This window comes from Lethenteron reissneri, chromosome 48, assembly GCF_015708825.2.
Source record: "Lethenteron reissneri isolate LAM-NWPU_2019-01 chromosome 48, ASM1570882v1, whole genome shotgun sequence".
Lineage (NCBI taxonomy): Eukaryota > Metazoa > Chordata > Hyperoartia > Petromyzontiformes > Petromyzontidae > Lethenteron > Lethenteron reissneri.
The window spans coordinates 1,108,256-1,119,818 of NC_083826.1; the positions used below are offsets into that span (position 1 = coordinate 1,108,256).

Sequence of the window (11,563 nt, forward strand, 5' to 3'; positions counted from 1 at the left end):
CATTACAATGTATAAAACAAGCAGCCACAAAAGTTAAAGGTATAATTCATTTTAAATTATTCATAATCATTTACAGCACTTTCTTTTTGCACAGTTTGCGTGTACAATGACAGTATCTTCATATTGTGTTCGGTTTTCAGCACATGGACCTGGACATACAAAACCTCGATTTAAAGCTTTCGTGACTGCAGGGATTCATCTTCTTGGTTCTTTCGGTAAAGTCACGTAGAAGGGAAGTAATAAAATAATAAAAATAAAACATAATAAAACAATTCTCACGACGTTTCGGCCACAACGCAAGCAGCCGTCCTCAGGTGAAAACCAGGTCCGTCGAGGCGACAGAGTCTGAATGAAACAGCACACGAGCTTGGAGCATATATATAAGCTGGGCGCATTGACCTTTGTCGTTTCTTGTACAGTATTTTTTTTTACACACAACCTGTGCAGTCATTTCCCTATGCATTCTTCCCAGATATCCCTTGCAAAAAGTCTCACTGGACATTACAGAGTTAGAAAGAACACATGTCCATAATTGCCTCTGCTCATAAAACTTTGAGATCACAATTTATGTCATAACACTATGAACAATCATCCCCATCAACACCACCATAAAACCCACCGGAATAGTTTATATCACAACATGAACATAAGGAGTGGTATTTGGCAATTTACAATAAACCTTAACGCCTATGTTTTTGCAGCAACTATAATTCATAGTTGATGTTTGGGTGAGGCCAAATGTATTGTAAGACCTTCTACCACCCGACATAGCCAAACAAATGAAATGTTTACAATCATTTAACAAACTTCAGAATGTTTAATTGTGATAGTTTCATGTTGACACGATGTTTTCTTCTGACTTGCTGGATTTTATTTCGACTTCCTGATTATTCTGACGAACATTCTTGGTTTAGTTTGCAGCGAAACATCACGTATCTAATTGCTAAATGTGCTCGTGAGAATTGCTCTTTTAACATAACGGTGAGCTGAAACAATGTGCACATTAAATGCCTGTGCAAGTGACATTTTAATGTGTGCCTCTGTTGTGTGCCGGAGGGCCTTACAACACAGATTCGGTCCCATAATTGCGTAGCCTAACCCAGGAATTAATTGCATGTTAAATCTAATTTAAACGACAGTTAACCTTTAAGAAACAAACGACCTGCAGTGTCAGAACCAAGATGCAATTTCCCAACATCCGTGTTGATTGCAAATTGTTATTCCCCTCCTCGACTCTAGACAAATCTGACGATGACATTTCTATGTTACTGCAATGGCCATTCCTAAGTGGTTTAAACTCGATTTGGTCCCACAACGCACCACCTAGCTAGAATACTTTTATCTCAACAGTATTAAAAATGTAAGCGAGTCGGTGTTAAAGCCTACGAGTTAAACTAAATGAGTAAGTGTACGCTACGAGGTATTTGATCAATTGCCGTTTCCCATAGCAGTCTTTCTTGGAAATGTTGTGGTTGCCTGCTTTATATCCATTTATGTACATCCTTATATGTATGTATATCTTTTAATAATTAAAAAAAAAGTTTGGAATTCATGATCCTGCTGCTTAAGATTACTTGTGTCACAGACTGATCAACGATTCTGGAATGTATAGATCCATGAGAATTCACAGAAAACCTCAAACTATGGACACAAATGGCCATCCATCGATTCAGGCTCTTCGTTAATCATTGCCTTGAAAAATTAATTCGTAAGATTGAATTAAACTCGATTTATGGATGAAAAACTAATTGTAAACATTTTGTAAAATCTAAGTTTTTTTTTTAACCAATTACAATTGTGCTATCAGTGTCATATCATGAGACAAACATTTCCATTCCAAACCGTAGATTGCATTGCACCACATGAAAGAATAGCCCAGAGGATGAGATCACAGAACAACTTCTGAAGCTCCTTCAACAGGACATCTTTAAACTAGAGCAGCGGTTCTCAACCTATCGGTGACGCCCCATGGAAGTTTAAAGAGGGTGGGGGGGGGGGTTAAGGTGAACCTGTGACATGGACAATGTGCAGGGAAAATGTCATGTGTACGAGGAATGCAAGCGCCACTTTGCGCAACAAAGCACACGACATGAAATAATCTCCAACACCGCATTGTTGGTAACCTTTGATGTCTTTTGGCCAATCAGCAGGTTGGCACGGGGACCAGTGGTCTTGATTGGGGCGCTGCCATACCAGGAGGCTGAGAACTACTCCACTAGGGCACACATCTTTTATGAGCTGGAAAGATCGTAACAATTGTTTGTTCATCGCACAATAATAAAACTGATATATTTAATTCTAAAAGTTGGAATCAGCCAAATTAAGTGAAACACCCCATGTGTTTTTTTGTATTTTGTGTGTGGTCAATGCACACCACGCCGAGACCATAAACTCATAATCCTCCAGAATGTAAAACCCGCATAACCTGGTCTTCCTCCATCGCACGTACCCTCACAATCACTCGTGGCCTGAATCCAGGTTCCACCCAAGATCTCAAGTGTGTCACGGGTCTAGCATGGTATCAGTCTCCCGGTTCCCCCAACCACCTCTGCGAAGCCTTTTAAAAGCGTGTAAAACGCTCCATCATCTAGGTTTATAAACAATTGGCGGTATAGTCTGTAGCCTGGCCCACGGCAGAGTTGAAGACCGTGTAGTGGAACTGGTCAAGACCGGGAGCCCGGTTGCATGCTGCCCCTGCAAGCAGGACAGAGAACAGTGAATTAAAGCACAGGACATTGTGTAATAATTTCAACTTGTAACATACTAAACGGTTGCTTACTCTCGAAGGGAGTGAACGACTCAGTGGCGCGAGGAGGAACCACAGATAAGTGGGCAGGCAGCAGCCACGTGGTGAGCTGGTGCCAAATTCCCCTCCAAGCTCTGCAGTCCTCTATATATTAACCCTTTTCCATTACAATGATGTACGCGTATGTTATCGAAACGGAACCCAAAGAAAAATGAAATAACTTTATCAGTACTGAGGCTCCCACAAGCCATGCGGGAGGGCGTGTGGCACGGATTGGCACCAGCTATCATAGAGTGCGGTCGTGTCGCTACGGTCTCTACAGTGAGCACAATGTCTTTAACAATAATGGTGCTACACCGCTCTAAATACAATTTATGCTGAACCGCTTGCGCCTTCTGCTTACTCCACTGCTGGCGGAAGAGCCTCTGCTAAAGGCGGCTCTGGGCATCCCTTGCATGAGGCTGAATGTATATGGGAGAGGTCCTGGACCAGTTCTGATAAGACTCGCCACCGATGCTAGCCGTGGCCAGGGATTGAATCCAGGTAGCCGGATTCGTAGCTCGGCACAATAACTAGCGCTACCACACCCCATAAACACGGACAGCACAACAACAAAAGGCACACAACACTTACCAAAGCCTCCAGTGATGTTGGCACAGATAATGGCTCCAAAGAAGCTTGGAAAAAACTTCTTGATCCTCCGGATGGCGTCTTCGCAAGCAAGCGTGGGGTCCATGCCCCTCCTCATGCTCTCCACTGCCTGATAACTGAGACACCAATTGGACATCGTCTCGAGGTACTCCAGTTATGGGTGTCAGAGTCACGCAATGGAAATAATTGTGCCTCACAGCAAGGTACCTGGGGGTTCGATTCCTGACCCGGGTGCCTTTCCGTGTGGAGTTTGTGTGCCCTTCCCCTGTTCTGCGTGGGGTTCCCTTCGAGCTCTCTGGGTTCTTCCCATTGCCAAAAGCATGGCAACGTCTTGGTGTTGGCCACACATCCCCAGTGCGGACCCTCTGAACAACCTCTTAGGATTCAGGGTGGCTTTTGTTGGTAACGGAGTAACAATTTCGACTTAAAGATTTCGTGACTGCAGGGATTCATCTTCTTGGTTCTTTCGGTAAAGTCACGTAGAAGGGAAATAATAAAATAATAAAAATAAAACATAATAAAATAATTCTCACGACGGAAAGACAGCGTCTGAATGACGCTGTCTTTCCGACAGACCTGTTCTTCACCTGAGGACGGCTGCTTGCGATGTGGCCGAAAACGTCGTGAGAATTATTTATGTTTTATTTTTATTATTTTATTATTTCCCTTCTACGTGACTTTACCGAAAGAACCAAGAAGGAGTAACAATTGCCGAGTATTTCCCAGAAATGCCTCTGGGTTAAGGCTTTTCCAGGCACAGTTGATCGGGTTGTTGTAAAAAAATTATTTTAATAGGCAATAATAAACGTTGATTTCCTGCTCTACTGAGCAGAGGCAGTGCACATCTCATATTTACAGCCCTGAGTCAGTGGTGGAAATTCCTCATTCCAGGGGAGAGTCTATCCATAGGACAACTACTGTTAACTTGTAGTACTTGTTTTATCGACTCCCGGGGGGGGGGGGGTGGGGAGAGATCAGCGAGGTATTGTGGTTCGTTTGTGGCCAGCACTTTGTGAGTAATGAGCGCGACTTTATTCCGTATTCCTTTGGAAACCAGAAGCCAGTGCAGCTCGGCGAGCACTGGCCAGACACGGTCGGATCTTGCAGTACCCGTCACGGCACGTGCCAGAGAATGTTATACACGCCGCAGCTTCGTAGTGTTTTTTTGCCAGACGTCCCACTATTGTGGCGAGTTGCAATAATCAAGCCTTGTCTGGCGACAGTAGCAGCAGACGCACCTTGGCAGGAACCTCATCATGACGTCACCGTCGCCCGTGGCCGATGCCCCTCCCACGCTCCCTGCTGCGTAGGCGCCGGCCCCAGGTATAGGAGAATCCCCAACGCGGCTGGAACACGAGAGCATGCAAACCAAACAAAAAAATAACCCGCGCAGACACAAAGGGCTGTAAATTGGTATTATTATGAACATTTTTGTGCTACAGTAATTCACAACCGTAATGTCGCGAGTTCAAAATCCTTATAAAATAAGTACCACAGCCGAGCGGTGGTGGCTACGCCCGGCTGTAATCCAGCAGTGTGGAGGCGAGGGTTGGTGGCTCGCACAAATGTTGTGAAACTCCCTAACCAAGCGCATCGAGGTGCCACACGTACCCTGGCATGTCTGGAGAAGGTGGTGCAGCAAAAATGTGGGCTACATCCGTTCGATCTGTATGCGACAGAGCACTCCCCTCTTGCATGTGTCGGTTTTCTCTCGGTGCTCTGGTATCCTCTCGCAAGTAAATGCTCATCAATTGGCCGTACAGCTTGGTGGGCGGGGGGGAATTCGGCGAAGGTTCACCGCCCGGCTGCCTTTGCCACTCGTCTGTGTTTCCTCACGCCTCCGAGTCGTCATTTCCCTTTGAAAGTAACGAGGTCAGGTGTTTTTCCTTTGCGTAAATTCACACCTGCCATAGGAACGAGGAATTTCCACCTCGGGCCTTGTAAACGGGAGATGAGCACTGCCTCAATTGTCATAGCAGGAAATCGCTCCGTTTTTATTATAATCATCAATTGAGGAGAGAGCAACTGCATCTAAACTCACCCAGGGATCTTGTGAGTTGCCCCGTTGGTGGAGGTCCCCGCAGATACTCGGCCCTGCGAGTCGATCACCACGACGCCTTCGAAAATGAAAAGTATATTGAAAAACTGTTTTTTTTTTATTTAAAAGCGACCTGGCCACAATTGATTGCGCAACAAAGTGTTTCATCATGTGGAAATTTATAGCAGCCAAATACTCTCAACGCATGTTTCTAATTGTGGAGGGAAAAACCGGAAGACCCAGAGAAAAATCCACGCGACCACGAGGGGAGAGAGACAAACTCCAAATATACAGCAGGCGTCAGGGATGGAATCGCATCCACGACCTCCTGTATACTCGGCGAGGGAGTTAACATCTCGCAGGCTTGGGCCGCAGACGTCACAATAGAGTGGCAGCCAAAGGGGAGAACGTGCCAAAGAGGGTATCGAATTGCGTGTGATTATAATTTTCTCCCGACTCAACACTCAACCGACTAATTGTGCTCTGGACGTACTCTTAACTACAGGACGAACATCAGTTTATTCCATCGCTGGGCATTGTGGCTCAGATTGTAATTCGGAAAACAGAGGAGGGAACGTTTGAGCCCTCTCACCATCACAGGATTGTCCAGGAGGAATTAACAGTGCCTATTGAAATATCGCAACCGGACACAGCGGTGTCTGCATCACACATTGCAATTCAAACATTGTCTTACCAATCGTGTCGTGATTGTCAATGCCGATGGGACTTGACCAGGTCTGCGTAGAAGAGGTGATTGGTTTGTAGGGGCCACAAGACTTGTCTGGGTCCGGTGTTACATTCTGCAATTGAAACACGGTCTATAAAATGCAGTAATCGAAATCAAAGTCAGTACAATGCAATGGGGATTTGGATAGCGTCTAAATGAGACCATGGGCACAGACCATAGGCACAAAAGCAGTGGGCACAGTTGTTACAGAAAAAGAGGCAGTCGGCCATTGGCAGAGGACCAAAGCAAGTTCTTGAGCCTGGACTTGAACAGACGGCAGGCACTCAACAGCACAGACGGCAGGGGAAAGAGAGTTCCAGACTGTGGGGGGCAGCAGAGGAGAAATGTGGGAGGCACAGAAGTACGATCCAACAGTGGATTTAGCTGCAATCTCCTCTGCTGCCCACAACAAGCTGTGCGGTAGCCTATAACACACTGTGGGCAGCAGAGGGCAACTGCAGCAAATCATATTCAGCAGTGTGACTATAAACAGAAGGCTTGCGTCTCGAGGGAGTAGAGGCCTGACCGCACACTGGCTTGGCGGCGATTCATTCATCCATCCATTCGCATGAGCATTAGTTCACGCACTGCCTGAGGTCATGGGGCATGTGCACGCACATGCAAATTTCATGCAATATTGTGTGCGGGCAGACCACACAATCCCCCCCCCCCTCCATACTGTGATCTGGGCAATCACCACTGGGAGCCAGCCACGAGTAGGACAGCCCCAATTCCCACAGTGTGGCCGTGTCCTTGACACCGCATGAGTGACTGCCAGCGCTCTCGTTGAGTTTTTGAGGCCGATGCAGGTCACCTGGGAGCACGGAGCGTGCCATATGAAACATTGCACAAAGGGGAATTGCAAAGCATCCCAAGTGAAAATAGTCTCGCAACATAAACGTTACATTATCATTACATGAAAAAATGTTTTTTTACATTTATTTTAGAACAAGTGGAATGTATAGTGGCTGCAGGGTTACACGGTATTGTGTTATACATTATTGACTATATGCTATGGATTACAAGGTGCTCTTCTTACAACTTTATTTTAAACCAAGAGATCGTGGTGGGTCTTGTACTATATAGAAGGGTTGTGTGTGTGTGACCAGGTCTGTACAATCTTATTGGTGAATTAGTGGTGCGTCATACTTTCCGGAGCTTCTTCAAAACCTTAAAATCCAGCAATACATAATTCTGCAATTAAATCCAATTGATGACGACATAAGCAATCCGGATCGGATCCGTGACATCGTGGTTTGGATTGATTCATAACCAGATCAGATTCCATCGAGCCCACACCTCTAGCCTCCACAACGTAAGAGCAATGAGTGTATGTAATGGTTGCATTAGCCTTGATTACATTACAATGATGAAAGTAAAATGTACCTTGCGATAGTTTGGCTGGCATGAGTTTCGCCTCCACTTCTCGTAGAGTTCCCTGGATGAGTTTGTGCTGAGGTCTTCTTCAGGAAAGCCCATTTCCAAAGCAAACTTCGATGCTGATAAAGACAACAAACACAATGCCTTAGTCACATGAGCCACAATCACCTCTGTACAATTTAAATCATCACATTACATCCAGTAGTTGGCAATGCCATTAAACTGCATTTAAATGAACTTATTTTTCAGAAGCGACCTGGCCACAAACGATAGCTGGGCAAGTGACTGAGTGGGCATGGCTATGTAAATAACGAGCATGGCTGATGGGTGGAGGGTGCTGCCAAGCTCACCATGTGTCCTGGTTGAGCCTCACAAAAATGTCAGAATGAAGTTCAAGTTTCGCAAGAAAAAAATGATTACCGGATTCCCCCACCAGCAGAGTGTGCTCGCTGTGCTCCATGACGGCCCTGGCTACGCCGATGGCATCCTTCACTCGACGCAGGTCGGCAACGGCACCCACATCGAAGGTATCGCTGCAAAACACAACAAAGTTCGAGGTCGTCTCCTGGCTCGGGGCTAATACCTTGTCAGAGAGATACTCAGCCAGCATTGGTGAGATCCTAGATTCGAATCTGGGATGCAGACGTCCATCGATTACAGTTTAGTTGTTGGTTCTCCTTCCAGTCATCAATGACTTCACAACAACAACAAAAATCACAAGGGATTTAAGAGGTTTTTGACACTGGGCACGAGTTTTGGGGAACGTCTTAACTTCCCAGAGCATCTTATAATCCGCTTGTTGCAGAGGTTCACAGTTCGAATTCCGACCGGCCACTATGGTTAATACTGCGGGTGTATAAACTGTAAAAATACAGTGGACGTTACAGATCCTGTGGCGTTAATCACAAAAGTAGGCACCTGTTTGCCGGTGTCATGGTCCAAATGAACCAAATTTGAACAATTACCTGCGAATCACTCAATTGCAATCATTACCCCCGACTGCAAAAGCTTGGCAGGACCGTCCTGAAAAAGCGTCATGAGACTGAATGAGCCTCTCCTGGATAAACAATCCGCGTTGTTCTTCCTCCGCACCTCCGATTAACACGGCTGGCTACGTACAGTACGAAATAAGTTTAACATACAGACATACGTAATAATTTTAAAAGTAATTTCCTATCTCCCTCTTTTCCACTGCACAACCGAGCTATGCTGGGGCTGTACTGAGCCATCTCGGTGCGACTGGGGGGGGGGGGGGGGTGTGCCAGGTTGTTTCAACTGCAGAAGCCGAGCGGTGCCGTGGACGTCACACGCACTGAACCCGGTTGTGACTGACACGTGTGGATGGCATGGTGAGGCCGTGTCCTCAGAGTCCTTCCTGACTGATGCCACGGGCAATGAACAAGTGAAGACGCATGTAGATGATGCGGTGGCGCCATTTTGCCGCCCGTGGCCAAATTCAGATGTCTTGTCGGGACCAAAGTTTCACGGTTTGGTTCTGGCTTGGGTAGGCAAATATGCAGTGGAAAGCCACCCGTACCAGGAGGGACCCGCGCTGGCTCAATTCGGGTGTGTCTGAAGAAATGGGTTACCTATCCCTACTGAACGACCTCCTGCCTATCTATAAAAAACTAAACTATATTTTATTTTACCAGGTAAGGCCCACTGAGCTGTATAGCTCTTTTTCAGAAGCGACCTGGCCACAAATGATAGCTCAACGAAGTGGCTTAATCACGTGGACATTTATAGCAGTCAAATACTCTAAACGTGTGATGTCGATTCCAAATGTGGTGGGAAAAACACAGGAGAAAAATCCACGTGACCACGGGGAAGAGAGACACGCAAGCTCCAAATATACAGCAGGCATCAAGGGTTGGGATGGAACCCACGAACTCCTGTATACCAGTCGAGGTAGTTACTATCTCTAGATTTGACGCTTTCGTGACTGCAAGGATTCATATTCTTAGGTCTTTTCGGTAAAGTCACGTAGGTAAAAAAATTAAATGAATAAAAGTAAAATAAAATTAAAATAAAAATCACTTTCATTAATTTTTTTACCTATGTGACTTTACCGAAAAAACCTAAGAATATAGTTACCATCTCGTCATCGTGGCACCTCTGCCTATCAATCTCACCCGTTCATGATCATAGCGTCCAGAGTGGTCTCCCCCCGCTCGTCAGGGCTGCCCCCGTATCCCACGGAGCCGTCGCAGCGGTCCAGCTGGCACTGGAGGCAGCCGGCCTCCACGGCGTCCACTGCAGATCCACCTGCCTTCAGCTCACTCCACGCTGCCACACACACACACACACCCCGTGTAGCCTTAACAGACTGTTAGCGAGCAGCACCTATGAAGGCCGGTACGGCATTCGAGGGGGTTGGGTGGCCAACTCCACGCCCGGCCGCCTTTGTCTCCCCAGTGGCGATGTTTACAGATCGCATCAGGCACTCGTTTGAGGCTGAGTCGACCTAGGGGAAGTCCACGATCAGTTCAGATAATCGTCAACGGTGTTGGCCGTGAGCGGGAATCGAACTCGGGTCGCCGGGCTCGTAGCGTAGCGCGCTAACCGCTGCACCACCCATCATCATCAACATCGTGCTGCTGTCAAACTCACAATGGTTTCAAATGTGTGGCGGCCCCCACGACACTGGTGATGTCGTACTGGGGGAAGTGGCACCCCCTCTGAGAATGAGTGAAGAACACCGCTCTAGACTGACACGCAGAGTACGAACACGCTACACTAACACACATGGTTACAGTACTAACACTTCACTCACACACGGGGGGGCACTGACACACCACACGCTGACACACACATAGGTACCAGCACTCTGTACTAACACTCCACTAACACACACGGCTGTTACGTACTGTGCGAAAGAAGTTAAACGTACATACACACACACGTGCCGACACACAGGGGTACTAACACTCCACGCTAACGCAGCAGAGGTGCAGAGCTAACACGTCAACATAGATGTACGTACCAACACTCCACGCTAACGCAGCAGAGCTAACACGGCAACATAGATGTACGTACCAACACCCCCGTGCGTGACACACTGCACAGCGCAATGCACTTTCACGGCCTATCGCCACGACCGCGGCCACCGGCCCCCCTGCTCGCCTGGTTCCCCTGCGGGGCAGAGGGCGACTTCTCCCGGCTGGGGCCCTCGGCTCCACCGGCCTCGGCTGCGAAGAGCGGTGGGCCCGACGTTTCGCGCCCACCACCGCCGCTGCACAAATTAAAACACAAAACCCGGCCCCACACGAGTTCCACTCACGACCACTAACGCCAGTGACGATCATCTGCACCGGTCCTGGGACTCCCCTAGGTCTACTCAGCCTCAAACGAGTACCCGGTGCGAGGGTGTGAACATCTCAGCTGCGACTGGGGAGACAAAGGCGGCCGGGGGCTTGGTGCTGGCCACAACAACGCCTCCGTGCGCCGTGCCGGCCTTCCCAGGCGACACGGGAGTGATCTCTGCCTGTCCGTGTCCTCCTCACCTCGCCGTGCAGTCTGTCGGAACGGCCACGTGTTCACGACAAGGGGTAGCGGCGGCGGCGGGGAACACAGAACCAGGCAGCCACTCGCCAGCAGCAGCAGCAGTAGCAGCAGGGGAGACAAAGACGGACGGGTGAGCTCCATGTCCGGGGCAGCTTCGGGGTGAGAATGGTCCCCACGCGAGCTGCGGGTCACGAGGGGAGCGGGAGGCGTGGGGGGAGGGGCGGGGCTGTCTCACGTGGTTCGGAGGTTGACTACGACGGGTGGAGTGAGGTTGACTAGTGGTGGTGGAGGCTGACTGTGGAGGTTGACTGTGGTGGAGTGAGGTTGACTACGAGGGGTGGAGTGAGGTTGACTGTGGTGGAGTGAGGCTGACTGTGGTGGAGTGAGGCTGACTGTGGTGGAGTGAGGTTGACTACGAGGGGTGGAGTGAGGTTGACTGTGGTGGAGTGAGGCTGACTGTGGTGGAGTGAGGCTGACTGTGGTGGAGTGAGGTTGACTACGAGGGGTGGAGTGAGGT

General features: G+C 48.2%; 1 protein-coding gene across 1 annotated transcript; it reads right to left on the reverse strand.

Annotated features, from left to right (window-relative positions):
- Positions 1-33: 33 nt before the first annotated feature.
- AGA (aspartylglucosaminidase) lies at positions 34-11,231 on the reverse strand. The gene is made up of 9 exons (XM_061571847.1): positions 11,046-11,231; positions 9,675-9,828; positions 7,963-8,075; positions 7,549-7,661; positions 6,130-6,235; positions 5,439-5,514; positions 4,636-4,743; positions 3,380-3,513; positions 34-2,694 (listed from the first exon to the last, which is right to left on the reverse strand). Exons 1-9 carry the CDS (start codon positions 11,185-11,187, stop codon positions 2,594-2,596), a joined length of 1,047 nt encoding a protein of 348 aa, XP_061427831.1. The 5' UTR covers positions 11,188-11,231; the 3' UTR covers positions 34-2,593.
- Between the last annotated feature and the right edge of the window lie 332 nt (positions 11,232-11,563).